Genomic DNA, 26418 nt, shown 5'->3' on the forward strand with positions numbered 1-26418 from the left:
GAGACTTAAATAATGTTCATAAGGCAGAAACAATCCCTCTCTTTCTTGTTCTCTAGTCAATTGAGGTCGGAATCACAGAGTTAAAACCTATAAAATTTCTGAAACAACCTGTCTTTCTCAAGTTTGAGGTCAGAATCATTATGAGATTTGCACTATCTTGACTACCCTTCATTAAGTTGGGGAGGTCAGTTGGCAGCAATTGGATGTCACTGGCAGCTGAGCTTTTTTCTTCTCCTTTTTCTCCTTTGATGTTTTAGTGGCCGGTGCCCAATTTTCATTAATTTGGGATTCACAAATCACTAGCATTCATCTTAAAGGAACACGCTGCCTCGGATCGGTTGAGTTGGTCTTTGAAAAGCGTTTGTTATGAAATGTATGTAGGTAGAAAGATGCTGTAAAAGTAGAATACAATGATCCACACAAACATGCCTCGAAATTGTACGGTTTCCTTTTACCTCGTCGACTAACACAGTCGGCCATTTATGGGAGTCAAATTGTTGACTCCCATAAATGGCCGACCGTGTTAGTTCGCACAGTACAAGGAAACACACAATTTCGAGGCAAACTTGTGTGGATCCTTGTATTCTACCTTTACAACATCTTTCCAACCATATCAGGGGTTTCCCTTAACTTTTTTTTTCAATCACCCACCGGGCGAGTCAACCAAAATTCTCGATCGCCCGCAGGTTTTTTCACTAGCCCACATGTAATTATACACAAAACTTTCAAAAAAAAAAGAAAAAAAAAAAAAAAAACTCACGAAAGTGAAGTCCTTAAAATTACTTTTTTGAGGATTTTATATCTGAATTTTTACCTGAAACTATCCCTTTTCCATCAACAACAACTTTAATGACTTTGTGGTTAGGGGAGTCAGTTGATTTGAACATGTTTTGAACTCCATTTGCAACAAAATCTTCATGAATAAACGATCAGTCAACAACGCACATCGAGAAATAATTCAATGAACTTTTGCCCCGCAACGCCCTCTGTTGGCAAAAGTTGTCCATGTCATTGGTTGTCCAAGGCTGTACATTGTGCACAGTCTGCAGTCATTATGCACAACGTGCGGCAATTCTTTACTCCGTTCGTGAACATGTACTGCATTGAAGTCTAGTCAAGAACGTAATGAATATGGAATTATTAACAGCCATCAACGGCCAGTTACAGCGTGCAGAGAGTTGGTCAGAATGGACTTTGGACGACTGTGTGCGTTGTGTATGTGCTGTGCATACTGCATGGACGTACCACCAGTGGGCGACCGTGTACTGTGAGGATACTCGGCACCATGTGGTTTGTGCATCGTGTTTTCAATTAATTGTACGTGTTTTCTGAAACGAACGACACCAATTCCGGTCCCGATCACGGCAAAATTAAATCTAGCAAGTATCTAGAATTGTCAAACTTACTAATTTAAAAGCTTTAGTAAAAGTTTTCTGTGGGATTTTGCCACTGAACCCTCATTTATATGTGAAAAGGATTAATTATTTGACTCGCCCGGCGGGCTAGTGAGAGAGGGTTTTCAGTCGCCCGCCGCTATTTTCACTCGCATTTGGCGATCGGGCGACCGCTAATTTCGAACCCTGCATATGCATTTCATAACAGTTACAAACGCTTTGTTATAGACCAACTCGTCCGATCCAAGGCAACGTGTTCCTTTAAGATGGGTCATTATCATTGTCATTATTATCCCATGGTGATTTGAATTGTGACGTCACAGTTTGCGAAGCAACTAAGAGCGATTCAGAGTTAAGGATAAGATCAATCTTAACCCTTTGCAAAATCAAACCCAGTAAGCACAAAAACTTTCTAGGCACATCAAAGTCGAGCTTAGTTAATCGATTTTGCCTCACACTTTGCTGAACAAATGAGACTAGTTTGCAGTTGAGATTAATCTTAACTTTTTTGTAAAATCAATTCCAGTAAGATTACAAAAAATTGCATTAGTTTCAGTGAGCAGAGACAGTGTACCAATCAGAGTCAAATATTCACTCCATGTTTTATAACTTCCTATTCAAAATTCTTAATGGACAATTTTTTGTTGGTTGTTCATTACAGGAGAAGCTTGAAATGGAGGGAAGTCTCCAGCAGTTGAAGGATAAATCGGAGGCAGACAAAAAAGAAGCCCGCAGTAAGATTGAAGAAATCGTCAAACGAAGCCGCACGGCCATCTCCAACAGTAAGGAGAAACACGAGAAGGCTCTGGGAGAGTTGAAGGCAGCCCATCAAGAGGAGATTAACGCCAAGCTAGAAGAGATGAAACAACAACAGCGGACCTACGTCGATGAGATGCGAAGACGTCACGAGGAGAAAGTTGAGAAAGCAGCCAGAGATGCGGACGCTATCTATGAGACGAAAGTAGATGAGCTGAATCAGAATCATCAGAAAATTGTCCAGGAGAAGATCGACCAGCTTCAGAAGCTGGCAGCGAAGGCTTCCGAGATGAAACAGCTGATCCAGGACCTGAAAGGAGAGGTCCAAGAAAAGAATGAGAGGATTGGATCTCTGGAGGAACATTCCCGAACGGCAGAAGTAGCAAGGTCGGGGGAAGTCGTTGAACAATCAAAACTTCTTGAGGAAAGAGATGTGGAAATTGCCAACTTGAAGCAAACGCATGATGAGCTTCAAAGCAACCTTGAGGGTAAGGTACAAGAAGCTGAAGCTAGAGTTGCATATTTAGAGATGCAGTTGAAGGCAACAACAGCACTCCATCTGGAGGAGATTAAAGATAAAAACAATGAACTTCAAAAGCTAGTTTTAGAAGCAGAAGAGTCCAAAAAGCGCTCTGAGGCATTTAACAGGGGTATGGAGGAAACAATAAAAGAGTATGAGAACAGGGTTGTTGAGTTTCAGCATAAGCTTCATTTTCAGCAGGAGAATCACGAGAGAGAGACGGCATGGCGCTTGGAAGCTCTGGAACTCCAACAACAGAGTTCAGCTGATGAGGTAACCAGCCAGCTTACTGCCAAACTTTCCGAGGCAAACGATTTGATTGGCGCCCAAGAAAAAACAATCCAAAGTTTTCAAATAAGAGAAGAAGATCTTCAGAACTCTCTGGAAGCCCTTCAAGTCAGACTTGGAGGTGATCTTGAAGCAGCTAATGAGAATCTACAGCTAGAAAGGCAGAAACACTCGGAACAATTGAGCATAATCAATACAGCCTTGCAAGAAGTGAATACTCACAATGAGAGGTATTCTGAAGAAGTCAAGGCTCTTAGAAAAGCCTTAGAAGACACATCTGTGCTTTCAAGCAATCTTAAAGATCAAATTGCCAGTTTACAAGAGGACAAAGAAAAACTGGAAATTGTACAAGTTGAAAGCACGAGCATTCTTGAGGTTGAACTCGCATCAAAGCAAACTAAGGTTTCAGACCTCGAAACTGAACTTTCAAAGGTTCACGAACTCTTAGAAACAAAGGAAAGTGAACAAGGAGAGACTCTTGCAAAGTTGGATGCAGAGATTAAAACTAAAGAGGAAGAGTTGGAAAGTCTGTCGAAGAAGTTGGAGGAATTACAGAAATCCAATGAAGAAGCTGTTTCAAATTTTGAAAGAATCTGCAAAGAGAAAGATTCTCTCAGCGTGTCTCTTGAAGACAAGTGTAAAAATCTGGAGGAGCAACTTGTCGATAATGAAAACAATCATAAGGAATCAGTCGCCCAGCTTGAATCAAGCTTTGAATCAAGACTACAAGAAGAGAGGAGGAACCACGAGAAGGATTTGGAGAGGCGTTTAGAATCAATCGAAGTTCAGAAGCAGAGTTCTGTCGAGGAAGTGTCTGGGAAACTTGGACAGCAGCTCTCTGAAGCCTTCGATGAGATAAGCCAGAAGGAGAAGGACATACAGGATCTGAAGTCAAGTACCAGTTTACTCCAGCAAGCGTTTGACGATCTACAAAACAACAATGAAACAAGTAAAGCTAGGTTACAGGCGTCAGAAGATGAAATTGAGAAGCTCAAACTAGAGATTAAAACTCTGTCGTCTGAGTTTCAGGATAAAGAATCTGAAATGTCTAGCTCCCTTGAAGTGGTTAAGAGAGAATTAAGTCAACAAGATGACCACTCGCAAAAGACAATCGCAGATTTGCAAGCACAACTTCAAAATAGTAAAGATGCTCATAGTAATGAGATAGCTGAGATGGAAGGCAAGTGTACTGCGGAATTGAGCAACAAAGACAACGAGTTGGATGCTTTGGCTGCCCAGTTTAAAAGCAGAGAGACGGAGCTTCTGCAGAAGATTGAGCAACTGGAAGAAGGCTTAGCAACTGAGAGTGAGAAACTTCAGGAGGCACAGAATGCATACAGAGATCTGCAAGAAGAGGAAGGGAGGTTGAAGGAGCAAGTGGGGAGTATGGCCAAGCTTGAAGTCGAGTTTCAACAGAAGTCTGGACAGTCGGAGGCCCTGGGTAGCAGGTTAGAGGAGCAGGAAAAACAGCTTGAGCAACTTCGGCAAAACCTTGAAGAAAAATCTGCCCAGTTGTCGTCGATGGACAATATTGTGACAGAGCTGAGGGCGTTAGAGTCATCCTTAACCGCAAAGGTTGATGAACTTCAAGAAGAGCTCTCTCATGTCAAATCTGAAGCCGTGGAGAAAGCAGAATTGAATTCTCAACAAGTTGATAGATTGAGAGAGCTCCAGGAGACAGAAGCAACACTTAAAGCCGAGATTGAGATAAGAGGAAAGGCAGAGGAAGCTCTCACTCTAGAACTTCAAAGTAAAAACGCAGAGCTGCAGGCGCTTAAAGAGGAGCATGTTGCAAAGTCTGAGAAGTTGACAGAAACTCACAAGGCACAGCTACATGAGCTGAAGAATCAAGCAAAGTCCAAAATAACAACGGTAAAGAAAACTTACGAAGAGCTTCAAGAGAAAAACAAAGACAGGCTGGAAGAGTATAAAGCATCTCATGAAGAGAAGATAAGGCAGCTGCAAGATGAGTTTGAAGAAAGTCGAAAGGCTCTCAAGGAGAAGGCAGATGCAGACCGGGTTGAGGTTAGCAACCAGCATGCTGAGAAAGTTGCTCTTCTAGAATCAAAAGTTTTGTCTTTGCAGGAGTCTGTTCAAGGACTCCAAGAGGAAAGTGATCAAAAGCTGTCTGCCCTCCAGAAATCCCACCAAGAGGAACTAGAGGAAAGAACAAAGGAATTGGACGCCAAGTTGAGCCAACGTGAATCAGATTTCCAGAAGCAGTTATCGGATATTCTCAGAGAAAAGGAAACGGGAGCTGATGATCTGACGTCTCAGCTTCAGACGACGCATCAGGAAAGCATTGAGCGTCTTAACCAAGAGCATAAAGAAGCCCTGCAAAGAGCACAAGAAACTCACAAAAAGCAGATGGTTGATTTCCGCGACCAGGCGAAGGGAAAGATTGCAACTCTCAAATCTCAGATAGTACAACTCAAAAGCGAGAAAGAGGGAACTAAACAGGAACTAGAAAAACAACTGGCAGATGGTCTTGAAAGAGCACGGAGTGACCATGAAGATGAGATAAAGAACTTAAAGAAAATCCACTCAGAGGAGATTGAGAATAGTACAACAATACACGGTGAAAAGTACAGGGAGTTGGAAGAAGAATCTAAGAGAACCGTCCAGGAATGTAAAAAAGAGATTGATGAGACTGCTTTGAGACTAGAGCAGGAGAAAGCTTCCGAAGTTGCCAGCTTGACGGAGAAGATTTCTCAGCTACAGAAAGAGCACGAAGACTCTCTTGCTTTGGAGGAAAGCAAGACAACAGAACTCATCGAGAAACTTGAAAAATGTCACTCTGAAGAGCTGGAGAAAACGCAGAAAGAACACAAAGCAAACATGGAGCTGATAGAGCAGCAACATTTTGAGATGGTAGAGGTGATGCAGAAGCAGTTCGAGGGGTCGACAAAACGGGAGAGTTCTAACCTGACAAAGAAGATGCAGCAGATGGAGATAGAACACCAGCAGAAGATTGACGAGTTGATTGATAATGATCTTGAGATGCAAGTCAAGGTGAAGGCAGCAGAAGAGCAGATTGCCTTGATGGAGAAGCAATGCCAAGATCTCCAGATACTCCACAAGGAAAACACGTCGACATTTGAAAATGAGATCACCTCCATGAATGCTAACTTTGAATCAGAAAAGCAGAAGCTCTCGGCTGATCTACAAGATGCAACAGCAAAATTGAAGGAGCTACAGGAGACGACGACATCAGAGAGCCAAATGAGAGCTCTGGCCGCGGAGAGACTTGCCAAACTAGAAGAGCTTTGTAAAGAAAAGGATTCAAAGATCATGGGGGCAGAAGAGCTGAGGCAGAGCATGGAGAAAGCTAGAGAAGAAGTTCAAGAAAGTTTGGCATCGGCGATTAGTGCAAAAGACCAGGCTATTGAAAGAATAGCTACGCTGGAACAACTTTGTGCCGATAAAGATAACCAACTTTCAGAAATCAATGAGAAATTACGACAGGAAGCCGACAAGTTAAAGGAAACACAGGAAACTCAACAGTCCTCAGAAGACGAATCGAAGAGAAGAGATGCACAGAGGATAGAAGAACTGGAAGCAATCTGCAGCTCTAAAGATAACAGAAATGCGGAGATTGAGGAGTCGTCGAAAGTGGAAGTTGAGAAGGCACGTGAGGAAGCCAAGCAGAAAGTCTCTGATTTGAAGAAGAAGGCTGAGGGAAGACTTGGACAGATTAAGCAACAATACCGTGATGAGTTGGATTCAAGAAAGCAACAGTTCGACGTCATTGAAGAGCGGTGCCGTATCCTGACCGAGGAACTTGAGGCGATGAAATCCTCCCACCTTGAAGAGATCACTTCCTTGAAGGAGGCCATGGAGACTTTGAAATCAGGTCATGAACTAGAGGTCTTGACGCTGCAGCAACAGCTTACAGAGGAGAGAGAGAAGGTCCAAGTTGCCGAGATGCAACCTGTCGAGGAGATGATATCGGTGACGAGGGAAGGAATGCTTGGAGCAGCTCCTCCTGGAGGAAGTGGAGATGTGGGAGACGAGGAGCCGAAGATGAGAGAGAAGGAACTTGAGGAGCAGCTTAAGAGAACCAAGGACAGACTTATGCATGAGATTGATTTATTAAGGTAAGTGCATACAGTTAAGTTTAATTTACAATTTGTTTTTTACCCTTACATCCATGTGTACTGTATTCTCAGTACTTTCCCGAGTTCTGTAACAAAATCCGCAGGCAAATAAGGTATTTGAGCCCACTACCTTTACAGTATGATAAAGCAGATGTTTTACCACTATTCTAACTGGTAAGCCCTTTCCCGAGTTTTGTGCTAATTAATGAATTCGAACTGCCTCTTGCCGTCGGGCTAAGACATCTGCTCTAGCAATTCAAAGGTTGTGGGTTTGAATCCCAATGGAGTGATTTACCTGTGGGTTTTCACTGAACTTTGGGAAAGAACTGAGTGTACAGTGCTTAATACACATCATTGTAATGGTTAAAAAAACAAATTACTTTCCTTATCCCGATGACAAAATCAACATCTATTAAAGACACTGGACACTAATATCAAAGACCAGTCTTCTCACTTGGTGTATCTCAACATATACATAAAATAACAAACCTGTGAAATTTGAGCTCAATCAGTTGTTGCGAGATAATAATGGAAGGAAAAACACCCTTGTCACCTGAAGTTGTGTGCTTTCATATGCTTGATTTCTAGACCTCAAATTCTAAGTCTGAGGTCTCTAAATCAAATTTGCGGAAAATGAATTCTTTCTCGAAAACTTCGTCACTTCAGAGGGAGCCGTTTCTCACAATGTTTTGTACCATCAACCTCTCCCCATTACTCATTACCAAGAAAGGTTTTAGGCTAACAATTATTTTGAGTAATTACCAATTGTGTCCACTGCCTTTAATCCATTGTGAGAATCAAAAGAAAATAGTGACAAACCACGCACAGTTTTCAGCTAGTACACATAATGATTGTATTGGTCATTGGTTTAAATTCTTCTTTAGTAAGTTTATCTTGGTTCTATCCCAAATTATTGAAAAATATATCTGTAAACTATTTTTTTTTAACTTGTAGGCAAGAGCACAAGATTGAACTGGACAATGTAAATAAGGACAACGACAATAGAGTTGCCTCCCTCCAGAGGGCCAATGCAAAGAAGCTGGAAGAGCTAGATGGGGAGCATAACTCCAAGATTAAACAGCTGGTTAGAGAGCTGAATGCCAAGATGGCGTCCAAGGAAAACGAGACCGAACAGGCACTGCACGAGGCAATATGTAAGTATCCACTGTTTCCTTTGGGTGGGAAATATTTTTGTATTAATTCAAGGCACTGGACACTATTGGTAATTGTCAAAGATCAATGTTCTCACTTGGTGTATCTCAACATATGCATAAATAACTAACCTGTGATAATTTGAGCTCAATTGGTCAACAGAGTTGTGAGATAATAATGAAACAAAAAAAACACCCTTGTCACATGAAGTTGTGTGCTTTCAGATGCTTGATTTTGAGACCTCAAATTCTAAATCTGAGGTCTCAAAATCAAGTTCAGGGAAAATTTTATCTTTTTTTGAAAACTATGTCACTTCAGAGGGAGCCATTTCTCACAATGTTTTATACCATCAACCTCTCCCTATTACTGGTCACCAAGAAAGATTTCATGCTAATAATTATTTTGAGTAATTACCAATAGTGTCCACTGCCTTTAAACTGCTTGGCCATGACACCCCCAATATGCCACGTTTCAGAGACCTATAATGAGAACTTGAGATAATTTTAATTTCCAGATAAAGGTCAGAATGTCGAGCAGCGCATAGAGAAGGAACATCGGACCATCATGAAAGAAATGGAACGAGAAATCAACGTCCAAGGCCAGGAACTTGAGAACATCAATGATAGGCACAAAGAAGAAATCGCTGTAAGTTCGGATTGCTCTTGAAATTGTTGTTGAAATTGTAACATGTGGTACCGAACCATACGTGCAAGTGCTGCACGCTACCATGGCTGTTTCGACATCCCTGGGTCGCCGGCAGCGAAGACATGGACAACAAACCTCATCTTTTTAACAATTTATGTGATTTTACACAATTAACCTGACATGATAGCATGACATAATGAAACTTAAAACACTGATTGTAAATATTTGCAAAAACTTTTTACTTGAAAAAAACGGCACAGACGTTTGGTGAGTTTAAGTGTAATAGAAATAGAAACTGCACCGAGGGTAACAGTATTCACTTTCTGTAAAGTTTCAAATTTACTTATTAATAATAATCAACATAACTTTTTTAATGCTGACCTGTCAAAGAAAGTGTGTAAATCATTAAGGAAATGAATACACTAAATTTGCTTAACAGGTACAACAGACGACAGGTTTTCTGTGTCTTTTTGTACAATACTGCGCTGCCAGTATAGTACTGGCGATGCTGCCAGGAGCATGTATAGGCATAAAAAGATAGGTTTGTATGACTAGATGCATGGAAAGTCTTTGAAAGACTTGGAAAGTCATTTACTTGGATGGAAGGTAGTCGCTCGTTAAAGGCCACCTGAACTGTCTTTGCAATCTCCACACTTTTATATGCAACTTCACAATCTTCCAAAACATAGGAGTACCGAGAGGAGATGAAGCAGTTGAAGCAGTCATACGAGTCCCGCATCGCCCAGCTCAACTTAGACCACAAGGCCCAGCTGAATGAGATTGAGTTCAGGATGGAACATCAGGAATCCTCCCACCAGAACGAGCTGTCTGACCTGGAGGCCAGACTGCGCAAAGACTTTGCTACGTACCAGCAGAGCAAAGGTGCATCCCAACAGGTAGGTTGGAGAAAGGAGAGTCTGTGTCCAGACAGTTTTGGTTGGACATAACAGGCTTTGGACTAGTTTCATAAAGCTGCTTAAGAAAACAATATGCTTAGCACAACAAAATGTCGCTTTAGATTAAGGTTACCAGCCAAAACTACCATGCGACATGTACAATTTGTGACTGGCATCCTGCTCAATTCTGCTTAGCAGACAATTATTAAGCAATGTTTTCTGCTTAAGCGGCTCTATGAATATGTGCCCTGAAATTCTGTCCTTGAAAGGGAAAGGCCATTTTCATTCTGCATTGGGAAGGGGGAGGGGTGTCGGACAATGTGGGACACCTCAAAACCTCCTGGAAGTCTGCGTCAAAGAACAGACAGTTCCACTTTATCAGAGGGTTAGTTTGGGTTGGTCTGAATGTCTTTACAATGTTGTGTATGGGAAAATATTTTTCAGCCCCTCAAAACAAATTACTCAACTCTGAGACCCGATCACCCCTCTTTGATATATATAATATGTGGAATGGTCCAGTCTAGGATACTAAGGACTTTGACTTCACCAGGGCATTGCACTTCGCACATTGCACCAGCGCTCACTTTAGGGGTTAAAAATCATCATCATCATCTGTTAGCATCATGCATTTCTGCACCGGCTGCCTGACTTGTGAGACGCTTCCAAATAGACCGGTCTTGAGCTGCCACTTCTGCCTCCTCCACAGACCAACCCGTGCCCAGTCTGGAGAGAGTTTAGAACTGCATGATTAGAATTTTCGAATTTCAAGTTAGCGCTTGGATTTGGCTTGTCCACTCTGCCTTTTTCTTGTTAATTTTGTGACATCAACTGTCAAAGAGGCTTTTCAAAAGTAGATTATGATATTTTCTCGACAGGGCCTTGACTCGATTGAGTCGTTAGATCCGCTGTTAGTTAAAGCTGAAACTCTGAGCCTCAAGGAGCTGAGTCAAAATAATATTATGCTAAAGGTATAGAAACTATAGAGTATCACTCTGGTAGAGGCTTTCATATAACTAACTTATAACTAACTTATATCTATAGCTATATCATAGAGGTAACTGGGAATCTGACTTGACTTTATCACTTGAAGACTCTGTACACCTTTGGTAATTGTCAAAGACCAGTCTTCCCGCTTGGTGTATCTCTGAGCCTGGCTAAACTTTATCTATAGCTGTATTATGTTAGAGGTATAGAAACTATAGAGTATCACTCTGGTAGAGGCTTTCATATAAGTAACTTATAACTAACTTATAGCTATAACATGCCAGAGGTATAGAAACTATACATGTAGTTGATCACTCTGGTAGAGGCATTCATATAACTACTTATAACTGCATCATGCTAGAGGTATAGAAACTATAGTTCATCACTCTGATAGAGGCATTCATATAACTAACTTATAGCTATAACATGCTAGAGGTATAGAAACTATAGTTCATCACTCTGGTAGAGGCATTCATATAACTAACTTGTTCTACATCATGCTAGAGGTAAAGAAACTATAGTTAATCACTCTGGTAGAGGCATTCATATAACTAACTTATAGCTACATCATGCTAGGGGTATTGACCCATTTCACCTGACGTCATCTTTAGAAAAATCTTGAATGCGCCATACTGGTGGGCAATTTCACTGTGCGTTTTTATATATAACTCTATGCTGCGCGTTATTCAGAAAAGCGTGCATTTTAGGCGATGCGACGTTAATACACGTAAACCACTGCCCACCAACATGGTGAGCGTGGCATTGGTCACCGCGTGTGATGCGCGTGCAAGGGGTCAATAGAAACTATAGTTCATCACTCTGGTAGAGGCATTCATGTAACTTTATCTGTAGCTCTTAAGATTTAAAGCGAACCATTGCTTTTGGATTGGTTGCTTTGGGCTTAAAAGGATTCGGGTACTTTTTCAAAATGTCCACAGATTTACATTAAACGTACACGGTTTGAAGATAATGATAGTGGAAAGCTTCCCTTCAAATATTACTAACAAGGTTGTGTAGTTTTTGAGAAAGGAGTAAAACAAGTCACAAAATAATTTTGGTCTCATGAGACCAAAATGATTTTAGCTTGTAAAATCCCCTTAACCAATTATGATATTATACCAAAACCATAGCATAACTGGTTAATACATGTACGTTTTTACATGCTAAAACTGAGACGAAAATTATTACTTTTTACTAATTGCTCAAAAACTACAGCACCTCAGTAAGTAAAATTTCATGGGAAGCTTTCTACTATCATAATCTTCAAACTGTAAAAGTTTAATGTAAATCTGTGGACATTGTGGTTTTTTTTTCAGGAAAAAGTACATAATACCCTTTAAATGATTTTGTTGTGAGAATTTACTTCTTTCTCAAAAACTATATTACTTCAGTTGGAGCTGTTCTTCACAATGTTTTATACTATCAACAGCTCTCCATTGCTTGTTACCAGGAAAGTTTTTTGTGCTAACAATTATTTTGAGATATTACCCATAGTGTCTAGTGCTTTTAGAGACACTGGATACTATTGGTAATTGTCAAAGGCTAGTCTTCTCACTTGGTGTATACTATCAACCCCTCCCCATTACTCATAACCATTTAAGGTTTTATGCTAATAATTATTTTGAGTAATTACCAATAGTGTCTAGTGCTTTTAAGCAGCCTTATAAAATTTGGCACTGATGGTGTGGGTTTCCCTGGAAAAATGCTGTGTGGTTTTCCTCTCACAACTAAGTTGAAACTTCCATCCTTGTATTCTCTCCATGGGGTTCTTGGGTAGTGCGGTGATTAATTTCACTTTTCTGAGAGTCATTGGATTCACAACCAGAATAAATACATGAATAATTGTATCTTTTCCCTCTCATATGAAGGCTGAAGTTCAACAACAGAGGGCGCTGCTTGCTGAGATGAATTTACGAGACCGAGATCTGGTGGATGAAAACAGTAGCTTCAGTTCAGTTCCAGGTAAGCTGTTCTTTTCTAAAGGAAGGCCAGTTATAAAAACCATGAATTGGTCTTAGGCTTCGAACCCATATTCTCAAATAACAGAACCCGAGACCACTACCCTAGACCACTCAACCACAACACACCCTTTAAAAAAACTGTTTCATGAGATATCACCGCACATCACTTTAAAGGAACACGTTGCCTTGGATCGGTCGAGTTGGTCTTTGAAAAGCGTTTGTAACCGTTTGTTATAAAATGCATATGGGTAGAAAGATGTTGTAAAAGTAGAAGATAATGATCTACACATGTTTGCATCGAAAATGCATGGTTTTCCTTTTATTTTGCGGACTAACACAGTCGGCCATTTTTAGGAGTAAAGTCTCCCATAAATGGCCGATCGAGTCAGTCGACGAGGTAAAAGGAAAACCACGCAATTTTGGGTGATACTTTTGTGGGTGATTATATTCTATTTTAACAACATCTTTCCTATCATATGTATTTTATAGCAAACGGTTCCAAACGCTTTCAAAGACCAACTCAACCGATCCAAGGCAACGTGTTCTTTTAAGTTGGGAGCTACAAAATAAGTAAGGTTTGCGGTGACGCCATGTCAAATCTCTTTTTGTGAGTTGTGGTGGCTCTGAGAAGAGCCGGTTGGTTCTGCTCAACGTTTTTATTATTATGCTTGACTGTCTTCTGGAGTAGCTTTCTGGACCGAAATGGTTTTGATCAAATTAACTGCTACCTGGCGCACATTACCAACTACTTCTGGGACAGAAAGAGGGTTACCCCCTTTGCTGTACATCAAAGTTGTATTGATTTTCCCTCTCTTATTTTGCTTTTTACTTAGGCTCGCCCATGGGTTCTGCTAACAGTACTCCAGGCAAGCTCCCAGGTATCTCGTTATCAGAGCCTACACAGATTGAGGTATGTAAAAAGGTTTTGCATTCTATGCGACAACGTCTAAATGTCTAAATGTGCTGGGTAACTAGCACTCTCACATCCAGCTTAATCGAAAACGACTAGCGATCTTTGCTGAAAGTCATTTAAAATGTTTTCAATGACTAAACAATTTGTTAAAAGCCCTGTTACGTCATTTGTGGAAGATTTGTTTTGTACCAACAAAGCAGCTTTCCACAAATGACGTTAACGTATTGTCATGCTGCTGTTGTTGTTTAAAGTGTATTTTATTTTGAAAATTTGTATGCAATTGTAAAGAATTTTATGTATTTGAATTTGTATGTATTATTTGTTGAAATGTCTTTTTTCTATGTCTGAACTTATCTTTGCTTCTATTGCTGAATTCTTCTTATTCTTTTCCATTGAGAATTTCTGATGTGTTTGAAATGCCTATTTGTGTATGAATATACATGAATGTAATTTATCACTTGTATTTGAACTTGTATGTGTTACTGATACTTTATGCATTGATGTGTGTTGAATTGAATTGCATATTATTTCATAATATATATTTGCTATCATTACTGATTTGTGATTTATTGCTTGAGATGTAATGCATTGAGTTATTTGATCGTCATTTTTCCTTCTTCCATGTTCCCACAATCCCTCACCCCTATCTTTTCCAAGTCAATCATTATGCATTGATGTGTGTGGAATTGAATTGCATATTATTATTTTGTATATATATTTGCTGTCATTACTGATTTGTGATTCATTGTTTCACATTGAGATGTTGTGACGATTGTAATGAATTCTTTGATTGTCATGGACATACTATTTTCTTCTTCTATGTTCCCACAATCCCTCAAACCTATCTTTTCCAAGTCAATTATACTGCATTGACACATATTGAATTGAATTGAATTGAAATGCATATTATATTATTTGCTTTTGTCACTGAATTACGATCTTTGCCTTTAAATTGAGATGTTGTGATGATTGTAATGCACTGAATTATTTTATTGTCGTGTACATATGTTTTTTTACAGGTTGCCAACTTCCATAATCCCACACCCCTACCCCTGCCGACCAAGCAAATCATGTTTTATGCATTGATGTGTTGAAATGAATTGCATATTATCCTATTTGCTATTGATACGGAATTATGATCAATGCTTATTCATTGAGATGTTGTGACGATTGTAATGCACTGAATTATTTGATTGTCATTGCCATATTTTCTTTTGTATGTTTCCCTCTTCCACAATTCCTCACCTCTATCTCTTTTAAGTCAACAATAATGCATTGACACATATTGAATTGTATTGAAATGCATATTATATTATAATATGGTATTGATACTGAATTACGATCATTGCTTATACATTGAGATGTTGTGATGATCGAATTGCACTGAACATGCTGAATATCTTTAATTGTCATTGGCATCTTTTCTTCTTCTGTGTTTTCGTCTTCCTTAACCCCCACCCCTATCTCTTCCAAGTCAATGATTGACACATTTTGAGTTGCATATTATATTGTCATATATTCTCCTGTATGTTTCCCTCTTCCGCGATCCACCACCGCTACCCTATCCGCGTCAATCATGTCTCATGAATTGCCATTTGGAACTGAACTGCATATTATATCGATATTGCTATTGAATTGATTGTTGTTTCTACATTGTGATTTGGTGTATTTCACTTTGATTGTCGTTGATGTTTTTTCTTTTTACAGGTTTTCTGTCTTCCTCAATCCCCAACCCCTCTTCTTTCCCCCTTTCAACTTATTTCCTTCCTAGTTCCTTCCACCATGTCTTATCATGGTCTTCTATTTGTTTAGTTCTAGAATTATTTCGTTTGACTTTGACTTTCAAGCTCATAAATTATTTGTGTAGAAATATTTCCGATAGAATTTTTAAGCCCCAACTTATTTTTGCTGATTTATTCATTGCATTATGTTAATTTTTATATTTGAGGAAATTTTTCTTTAAAGTTGAGGGACAATTTGCATTGATTAAGAATGATAGGCCTACATATTAATGTTTACTTATCACACATATTTTCATGGTAAAATTAAATTAAGAATTATTATTAGTTATAGGCCTAGTGTTTTTGAATGATAAAAAAATAATAAGGAAGGTCCACCATTATAACGTAAACTCTGACGTTAACTTATTTTTTTTCTGAAACTTGTGTTTTTTATTTTTCTTGCAGTATCTAAAGAATGTATTGTATCAGTACATGATGGGCAAGGAAACAAAGGTACAGTATACACTTGATTTGGTAAGAAAAAGTTGTTTCAAAGTGATGTGAAGCTAAAGAATTTCATAAAACATTTTGCATAGGTGACAGAGAAAGAAGTTTCAAACCAGGCAAGCAACCTTTAAGCTGATTTCGCAAGTTTTCTTTTTGAATTTGTGTTTGCTCATGCCAAAACAAATTTCCCCAGTCAGTTTCCCTTGTGGTTTATAATATGAATATCTGAAATAAAAAGTTTCATTTTTACTCATTTCTCAAGAACTACAGCACCTCAGTAAGTAAAATTTCAAGGGAAGCTTTCTACTATCATTATCTTCAAACAGTCTAAGTTTAACGTAAATCTGTGGACATTGTGTTTTGTGTTAGGAAAAAGTACATAGGCACTTTAAGGTAATCCCTGGCTGTCACTTACCAGGGGCCAATTTCATAGCGCTGCTAAGCACAAAAATTTGCTTAGCATGAAATTTTGGCCTCGATAAAAACAAAATTACCAACCAAATTTCCACGTGGTTTTGAGGATAAACAAACAACAGTTGAATACAAGTAACAAGCAATATGCAAAAAATGGAAATATGGTTGGTAATCCTGTTTTTATCAAGGAAGAAATTTCATGCTAAGCAAGTTTGTGTGCTTAGCAGCGCTATGAAATTGGCCCCTGGTTGTATTGTAGCATTGGGTGTGATCCCTAGCTACACGGCAGTTAACAGTTGTATGGCTTCCGACTGGCACCCCCGAACAAAGATATTGACAAAATAGAGACACCGCCAATACAGGGCTAGATAGCTCAGTTTGTAGAGTGCCGTCACATTAATCCTGAGGTCACTGGTTTGAATCCTGCTCGAGTCAATTTGTCTCTGTTTAACGCCATCTTCATGGTCTCATTTCTTTCCAGACAATGGCTAAAGTAATAGCTGCAGTGGTGAAATTTTCCAAGGAGCAAACAAATGAGATTTTAGTTCGTGAAGATCAGAAGCAGACAAACTTGGTAAGATTCACTTGAGAACAGATTGTAAAATGATGTATTAAACATCGTGCTGGGACACCAACTAATGAAGAACTTTTTTTCATCTTCAGAAATTTCAATAACAATGGGAGACTTTGGAACACTAGGTGGCAGCAGACATATCAGGTAAATGTCCATTGTTTACGTAGTTCTGACATGTCTGAGCATGCTCACGATACCCAAAACAATAGAATTTACCTGGTAAGTCTGCTGCCACCAAGCGTCCCGAAAGTACCCTATTGAGTCTTTTGACTAAAAAGAATTTGTTTGTATCCAAAGCTATTTTGTTTAAACAATTAATACTTTTGAAAGTCAGGAATGGAGCAAGCAGCTTTAATTGGGCCTCTTGGCACAAACTTTGTAGCCTTTGTGTAATCACAGGCCTGCAAATAAGTAATCTGCTAAGATCTAATTGGCCGAAAAAGACCTAACCCTATGGTGCGCAAGGCGGTCGCTAGTGGCCCCCAAAACACGTCAAATTGGACTTCATAACTTAAAAACTACAAACTCGAAATATATCGCCCCTCATTCGATTTTTTAGAGCGAGTGTTGAGCTTTTGTGGTGTGATGTTCAACGGGTGCTATTGAAAATTTGAGAAAAACATGGTTGAACATGTTCTTGTTTGGCGTTGCTTTAAGTTAATCTGTGCACTAAAGGGTTAACACTGACTTTAATTTCAACAAGCTTGATCAGCAGCTCATATTACTGTCAAATATTGTCCAGTCTAAACAAAACCTGTTTATTCTTCAAACTTTTCAACACCTTCCAAGTATCTTCCTAAGCTCTGTGCTTCCCTTATTCTTCTTAGGTGAGGGTTTAGGTAGCACCATGTTTGAATCTTATTTGAGTAGTGTTGGTTCTTGAAAGAACCGGTGGTTGACAACACTTCAATCAGTATGATCAGAGCATACTGAGTGAAACGTTGGGTTGCCGACCACCAGTGTTTGTCAGAACTAACACTACTCAAAAGAGATTTAAACATGGTGCTACCGAAAAATCTCACATAATTATATACTACCACCATGCAAAGTTTCAAATCTTTCTTACTCTTTTTGCCTCATTGTTAACGTAACCAGATATTTTAACATGCACCTGCAGCTAACTCACAGCTAACCACAGAGTCATGGCATTCTGTTAAGTGACAGAAGTCTGTTCAGATGTACGCTTATGAACATTTTAGTGAAGGTGATGGTCTAAGAGTTGTGTCTGCCATTAGGGTTTTTCTCCAGGCCCTCCCTCCGGAAAAAAATCAATCACTTTCAATCTCTGTCTGTGCCCCCATGGTGTGTCGTGGTCCAGCTGTCTACTTTACCAGACCCAAGCTCTGTTGTTGTCAGCAGCAGGGTGTGGGTTCGAATCCCATTAATGACACTTGTGCTCTTTAGAAAGGCACTAAACCATAGTTGCTTTGAAATAAAAGTTGGGAAGGTAGTGCATTCTGCTCTACCAGTCAAGCTCCTAGTGGATGATACCCATGCTTATGTCCTTATTGGACTGTGAAGGGGGTAACCCTGTTTCAGCCCCAGGAGTACATTTGGTTACAATGCCCCCCCTGGTGACTGTAGCCCCAACCTAGAGCATTCTGCTCTACCAGCCAGGCTCCTGGTGGATGATACCCATGCTTACATCCTTATGGACTGTGAAGGGGGTAACCCTGTTTCAGCCCCAGGAGTACATTTGGTTACAATGCCCCCCTGGTGACTGTAGCCCTAACCTAGAGCATTCTGCTCTACCAGCCAGGCTCCTGGTGGATGATACCCATGCCTACATCCTTATGGACTGTGAAGGGGGTAACCCTGTTTCAGCTCCATGAGTACTTGGGGTTACAATGACCCCCAGGTGACTGTAGCCCTAACCTAGAGCATTCTGCTCTACTAGCCAGACTCCTGGTGGATGATACCCATGCTTACATCCTTATGGACTGTGAAGGGGGTAACCCTGTTTCAGCCCCAGGAGTATGTGACCGGTTTAATTAGGTAATTAGGTAAAACAAGTACATTAGGTTACAATGACCACCAGGTGACTGTAGCCCTAACCTAGAGCATTCTGCTCTACCAGCTAGACTCCTGGTGGATGATACCCATGCCTACTTCCTTAACGGACTGTGAAGGGGGTAACCCTGTTTCAGGAGTAGGTGGCAGCATGCTTCTGGTGACAGTTGATTTGGGTCGACAGCCAGAATCTGTTGAGTGTTGCCCTCACCTTGAAGCGGCCATCAGGCCTCGTGAATTTGGCGATACCTCATAAAAAATACATGTGTTGATGTGGCTGGCTGCGAGGCACCCTCGCATGCCTGCTGCTCAAACACATTGTAGCTGCATCCTTCGCAATTCAGGTTCTCAGTTGAGAGTAAAGGATGCTTAGCTTCCTAAACTAGTATTTATTAGGTACGTTCGATTAGTGTACGTACGTCATACACCTCGGGCAAGCTCCAAATGACCCATTCCAAAAGCAGGGCACTTGGTGTGACCAGTGTGAGTCCCTGGAATGACGTCAAAGCTATTCAAACGTACCAGGGGCAGATCGGGGTCGATCAGGGGAAGCTAGTTGAACGCACCCATATTATGAGGGGTTGAGGTTGTAACATTCCATGGTCTGTAGTCTAAACAGACTGTCACACATTTCCGATCATCTAAAACCATCCAACAGGCTTCTGCTAACTGCTATTTAATTTCCAGACCACTCATCTCGCTCACCATGCGCCAAAACAAAATCCCGAACCCCCTTGTTTTATGAGTTTCTGCTGCCGGGTTTCACCTCGCCATTTTTAATTTCAGTTTGTTTGACTTGTTGTTATCCATGTTCTAGTTCTTCTCCGCGCCAGTGTGACGCAAGCACACAAGATGGCTCATTACAAGGGTAGGCCCCGGACCATGTATAAATACCCGTCAGTGTTATTTTATTTTGGCTTCAGTGTCGGTTTGGAATGGCATAACAATTTTAAAGGGAGTGTACACCTTGGATAAAATGTTTGTAGATAAATTTGAGCTCAATCAAGACAATGTTTAATATTTTGTGGAAAAGAAGAGATAAATACTCGGCTCACAACTAAACAAAGTAAGTTGTGAGTTGACTCAAATGTTAATGTCATCTAAGCTCAAATCACTCAACATCTAAGTGAGTCAACCACACAAAGACTGGTATAATTACTCAACAGGTAATACCATCTGAAGAGAAATTACTCTTAACTGGAGTTAGTCTTATTATTTGTCAATGACTGACAGGCACATTTTTATTTGTTTGGTAACATTTCCCACTAAGCTTGGGCGATATCGATTTATTTTATTCACGATATATCGCCAACAATATATCGGGATATTCGATATAATCGCGATTAATTAAATTTGACATCATTAGTCTTCAAACTCCAAGTGAAAGTTGTAGAAGAGACAGTCATAGCTTCAGAGAGGTGTTCTAATGACCTATTCTTCTGGTTTTACTCCAAACCTATGGGGTGCAAGATGTCTCAGCTAGCAAATACATCGCGATATTTAATCGATATTGCGATATATCGCGATTATCGCAATTATCGTGATATATCACGATATATCGCGTTGTATCGATATTTGGATTAAAACCAAATCCATCCGATATCGAAATCGTTTCCAAATTAATATCGCGATATTCGATAATATCGTGATATCGCCCAAGCTTATTTCCCACTCTCGTTTAAATTTGTGTTCAGCCAAGTACATATGGGGAGTGTGGTGGCTCAGCAGTTAGAAGCACCACACTCAAGCTCTTGAGTAACTAATCAGAAAAGTGTGGGTTCAAGTCCTGGTCATAACACTTCTGCCCTGGACTCTTAAACTTTACCAATATTGCTTCATCCTTCAAATGGGTCATTAAAGCCATTGGACACTTTCGGTACAGAAAAAAAAAATAACAGTACACAGATTTACAAATAACTTTCAGGGTTTACAGGAGGTAATGGTGAAAGACTTCTCTTGAAATATCATTCCATGTAATGTTTTACTTTTTGAGTAAAACAATATCAATTCTCGAAATCGAGAATTACCGGTTTATTTTAAACACATGTCATGACACGGCGAAAAGTGCGGAAACAAGGTTGGGTTTTCCCGTTATTTTCTCCCAACTCCGATGACCGATTGAGCCTAAATTTTCACAGGTGTGTTATTTTATACAGAAGTTGTGATACACGCAGTGTGGACATTAGACAATACTGTTTACCGAAAGTGTCCGATGCCTTTAAGCCGTAGGTCTTGAGTCCGTGGATTGGAAATGCGCGTAAAAGAACACAGAACCCTTCTTCAAACATCCATTTTTGCAGGTTTCCTTGGGCTTGCGAGTTACAGTGATTTAGTTCACGTACGAGGCTTCCTTGGTTTCAGTACCAGAAATAATTATATAAAAGTAATAACGAAGATTGCTTAAAGTCCAATTGGTGTACACTCCCTGTTATGTGCTCACACAGCATTGCGTTGTCATTTTGTGTGCATGGCCTGGTGAAATTGGTTGTAGCACAGTATGTTTGAAACGGCAGCACTTCATCAGAACCACTCAAATGAGAAACTTGTAGCTCAACAAGTAACTATCAAAGCTGTATGTGATACATACATGTACCACCTCTAGACTAAATCGATTGGTTGCATAATTTTAATCTGAGTAGAATGAGTTAAGTGGGGAATAATTTGCTCAATTTGGCAAACAAATAGCTAAAAAGCCAGTGGACACTTTTGGTAATTACTCAAAATAATTATTAGCATAAAACCTTACTTGGTAATGAGTAATGGGGAGAGTGTGATAGTATAAAACATTGTGAGAAACGGCTCTGTCTGAAGTAACGTAGTTTTTGAGAAAGAAGTAATTTTCCGTGAATTTGGTTTCAAGACCTCAGATTTAGAATTTGAGTTCTCGACATCTGAAAGCACACAACTACGTGTGACAAGTGTGTATTTTCTTTCATTATTATCTAGCAACTTTGATGACCAGTTGAGCTCAAATTTTCACAGGTTTGTTATTTTGTGCACATGTTGAGATACACAAAGTGAGAAGACTGGTCTTTGACAATTACCAATAGTGTCCAGTGTCTTTAAGTGGGGAATTAGTTGCTCAATTTGGCAAACAAATAGCTTAAGGCATGGCTACAATCCAAATTAAACCTTCAGTTCTATGTAACTTACCACAAAACAAAATACAAGTGAGCATATTTTATGAATTGATGTAAAAATCTTCAACATTTTGCTTTCAATAATTGATCTTTTTTTCACCGGGATTGCAAAAAAGCTTTTGGGTGATTAAAGTTGTTTTTGTTGTAAGATTTGGCAATACATTGATGACACTTAAAGGATCACATCGCTTTGGTTTGGGCACTTTTGGCTGTAAAAGTGTTAATATGAAATGAATATGGTAGGAAAGATGTATTAAAAGTAGAATATAACTATCCACACAAATATCCCTTTGAAATTGTATGGTTTTTACGTTTATTTTGTGAACAAACACAGTCCGTAATCTTGTGGAGTCAAAAATCGGTTCTATATGTACAAAATGGCAGACTGTGTTAGCTCATTAATATCATACTTTTCTATTGAGTCTTTATACAAGTAATTCTACTTTTAAAATGACTTTCCAACCGTGTTCAATTCATGACAAAAGTTTGTATAGTCCAAAGCGCCAAATCCATGACAATTATGTCCCTTTGGATCGGACGAGTTGGTCTATAAAAAGCGTTTGTAACTGGGTTTTTTATGAAATGCATATGGTTGGAAAGATTTTTTAAAAGTAGAATACAATGATCCACACAAGTTTGCCTCAAAGTTGCTTGGTTTTCCTTTTACTGTGCGAACTAACACGGTCGGCCATTTATGGGAGTCAAAAATTTGACTCCAATAAATGGCCAACCATGTTAGTTGATGAGGTAAAAGGAAAACCGTGCAATTTCGAGGCATGTTTGTGTGGATCATTATATTCTACTTTTCAAACATCTTTCTAACCATATGCATTTTATAAAAAATGGTTACAAACACTTTTCAAAGGCAACGTGTTCTTTTAAGTAACATTCTCAAAATTATGTTTGCATGCATGGTATCAAAGGCTTTATTGTACTTGGCAAAAAAGTTCTGATAAATCTAAAATACTCATCTACAATTTCCAGTCTCTAAAATGGCACTCAATTCCTCACAGACTTCTGATACTAAAATAACCGTGACTGCTGCATACCTAACGTACTTTTCCTTCTATTTCAACCATTCCCTCTCATCCATAACAACTCCCACCCCCACATCTTTCTCAATGACCACACCCACCCCTCTCTTTGATCCCTGTAGCAACTTAGTAGTTCTGTAGTTGGCGAACGTCTTTGTCATTATGACATGTAAGTCGTACCGTTGTTAGGGGAGGTTTGTGACAGCACCTTGTGTAAATCTCTTTTGATTAGTGTTGGTTGCGAAAAGAATTGGTGGTTGACAACTCAATGTATCCATCTGTATGCTCTGGGCTCAATTTCGCTGAGCCTGTAAGCACACAAACTAGTTCATTACAGAATGTATTGCTTATATAGGCTCTTGACACTATTGGTAATATTGTCAAAGACAAGTCTTCTCACTTGTTGTATACCAACATATGCATAAAATAACAATCCTGTGAAAATTTGAACTCAACTGGTCATCGCAGTTACAAGATAATAGTTGAAGAAAAAACAACCTCAAAAAAGTTGTGTGCTTTCAGATGCTTGAATTCAAGACCTCAGCTGAGGTCTCGAATTTAATTCAAATATTTCAGTGAGAAATTACTTCTTTCTCAAAAACCATAGTACTTCAGAGGGAGCCGTTTCTCACGATGTTTTATACCATCAACAGCTCTCAATTGCTCATTACCAAGTCAAAGTAAGTTTGTATGCTAACAATTACTTTGAGTAATTACCAATAGTGTCCAGTGCTTTAAGAAGCATCAAACACCCTAAAGATGATCAGAGCATACTGATTGAAACGTTGAGTTGTCAACCCTCAATTCTTTTCAGAACCGACACTACTCAAAAGAGATTTACACACGGCGTTACCACAAACCACACCTAATTATACTCCCACCATGCAAAGTTTCAAATCCTACTCGTAGTCATACTGTTGTTGTTTATGTATGCACTTTTTGTCAGACCCATTATCCGTTATTGGTCGCAGCACATTGATTGTGTATGTATTACTTTTGTCTGTGAACATAAGCTGAAAGTGAACTTTTAAATGATCTATTGATGATTTTTGTCTGGGGCATGAACTTAATCTGAGATCAACAAGTCTTCTTCCCCTTTTGCAGTTAAACTTAGAAAAGACATTTAACCACATTCAACTGACTCTTCCCAAATCTAAGCAGTCGTCTTAAATACCACAAAATGAGTAGTCTTTACCTCTTCACCAAATTGTTCTTCCTTTTGTTTGAATTGTCCATTGGTTTAATTACACAACGCCAAATTTGTTTAAGTCAATCTGGAATAAGTAAAGACAGCTCTTGGTCTTATGATATTTGTAGAACAAATATCAGTGCCATTTGCAGCGGTTTTATTTAACAGTGGTTAGCTGGCCCAAATGCCAGTCAACACCTGAGGATTTGTCTGAATGTGGTCCGACCGGTTAGTTCAGTGTTGAAAAGCACCCTTGTTTAGTGAGACTTAAGCCCAGTTCATACTTCCTGCGAATGCCACTGCGAAGCGAATCTTGATGTCACAAATTCGCAACAAACAATTCGCAGCAGTTGAACTCTGCTCTACTCCCTTGCGAATAGTCGCTGCGAAAGGAGGGTGTGACGTCAAATTCTTGTCAAATTCGCATGAAGTATGAACCGGGCTTTATAGGCAAAAAGCTGACTTAAAGACACTTTTGGTATTTGTCAAAGACCAGTCTCCACACTTGGTGTATCACAACATATGCATCAAATAACAAACCTGTAAAAAATTGAGCTAAAATGGTCGTCAAAGTTGCGAGATAATAATGAAAGATAAACACCCTTGTCACACAAAGTTGTGTGCTTTCAGATGCTAGATTTCGAGACCTCAAAATCTATTTCTGAAATTCACATGTAACAGTTTGTAAGCATGCTAGCTGCTCACCATGCAGACTCATCATAAATGTAAAAGCTCTGGATTTTTGCCGTGAAAAACATGAACAAGTCTTGTGGTTTCCTTAGCAGACTGCTTGTTTTGTTCCATTCCGGCCAATTGCTTGTTTTTTATTTCTGCTTTCCTGCTCTAACAAAACCAACTAACCAGTATTTAATTGTTTTTAATTTTCCCACTTGCCCCCATATAATATAGGAACGATGATTTGTTCCCTCAACTTTAAACGCTGTTTTATTTACATGTACGTAGTCAACAAATTTTGTTCCAGTTATTATTTTCTCATCAAAGTTTCATTCCATAGCTGTCTTATTATTTCTGAAATTATTTGGTTTCGGAGTGGGTTGCATGCATCAAATCTTCAGCCACCATTTTCTCCTGCGAGCACACATGCACTTAAGTTCATAATTCATTATTTCAATAAAACCATAATTTTTTGCAAGTAATATTTTTCATCTGTAGTGTAGATTGTGACCAATCTTACAGATTACACAACGAGTTTTACCATAATTGAAACAAAATTTTAAAATGAAGTTTGAAATTATTTGAATGGGCTGTAGACATGATTACAATTTTATCATCTTCAGCTTGCTGCTGAATAAATCAACATCTAATAACAAACATAAAGTATTAATGTAATTTATTATGACAAATATATTTACCATTTACATTCATGGTCATCCTTCAAAGCATTGTTAAAGAGACGGTAATTTTGCTGAGACAGAAATTTGTTCAAAAAAATGGTGGACTTTGTAAGGTAATGAAGTTAAAAGGAAAACCACACAATTTTGAGGAACATGTGTGTCAAGCAATGTTTTTTTGGTTAAAACATCTTTCTGACCATATTCATTTCATAAAAATGCTTTTTAAATCCCAAAGCCCCCAAATCCAAAGGCATTGTGTCCCTTGAAAGTCAATGAAAACTCGATGCATAAAAGCTGCTGTGATAACTCTACAATCCACACTCAAGTTTGTAAGATTTGGTCACATAATGTTTGATTTTTGTTTCTTCTTTCTAATCGGTGTCAGCTAAACAAAACTATATTCCTTATCCCCGATGCAAATTTTAACAACTACTCCATTGTAAATTTTTCTCGTTTTTAACAGGCCCGCCTCATGTCCCCCTGAGTTTGAGGACGCATTAGAAGTAGAGACAAACGTCACCCATTTCTTCCATGGAACCCAGCAATGCAATATATTTCAACTCTCAGAATGCAGCAGCGTGTCTGTGCAAAAGATTATGGAGGACTTTCCAGGGATAAACCGGGACTCCCGGCGGGATCCTCATCTGGATCTACGGCCGGATCCTCCGGGATCCCAACTGCTGACCCCTCTGCGACCCAACTCTCTCCCGGAATGCAACTCGTTACCGGAGTACCCAGAATCTTCATCAGTCCCTGAGCAGACCGAGACAAGCTCCTTGAACGACTACCAGGACGTGGACTCTCTCCATGACTACATGGGGATCGGATCCTCAGGGCCTTGCTCCGAGGACGAGACGGGTGCATCGTC

At 39.4% G+C, this 26418-nt stretch overlaps 1 protein-coding gene across 5 annotated transcripts in view; it reads left to right on the top strand.

Annotated features, from left to right (window-relative positions):
* Positions 1-26180, top strand: part of LOC139949291 (uncharacterized) — a 38982-nt gene extending 12802 nt beyond the window's left edge. The window contains exons 14-24 of one of the 5 annotated variants that reach the window (XM_071947700.1): positions 2056-7055; positions 8010-8209; positions 8722-8852; positions 9542-9748; positions 10624-10716; positions 12601-12694; positions 13527-13603; positions 15793-15840; positions 16730-16822; positions 19650-19700; positions 26014-26133. In XM_071947700.1, the coding sequence (XP_071803801.1) occupies positions 2056-7055; positions 8010-8209; positions 8722-8852; positions 9542-9748; positions 10624-10716; positions 12601-12694; positions 13527-13603; positions 15793-15840; positions 16730-16822; positions 19650-19670 (5964 nt within the window). In that variant the 3' untranslated portion in view covers positions 19671-19700; positions 26014-26133. Of the gene's footprint in view, positions 1-2055; positions 7056-8009; positions 8210-8721; positions 8853-9541; positions 9749-10623; positions 10717-12600; positions 12695-13526; positions 13604-15792; positions 15841-16729; positions 16823-19649; positions 19701-25104; positions 25151-26013 lie in introns of those variants that run through there. The other 4 variants (XM_071947702.1, XM_071947701.1, XM_071947699.1 and 1 more) reach the window with 4 other exon arrangements.
* Positions 26181-26418: the final 238 nt, after the last annotated feature.

Source organism: Asterias amurensis, chromosome 16 (assembly GCF_032118995.1).
Source record: "Asterias amurensis chromosome 16, ASM3211899v1".
Classification (NCBI taxonomy): domain Eukaryota; kingdom Metazoa; phylum Echinodermata; class Asteroidea; order Forcipulatida; family Asteriidae; genus Asterias; species Asterias amurensis.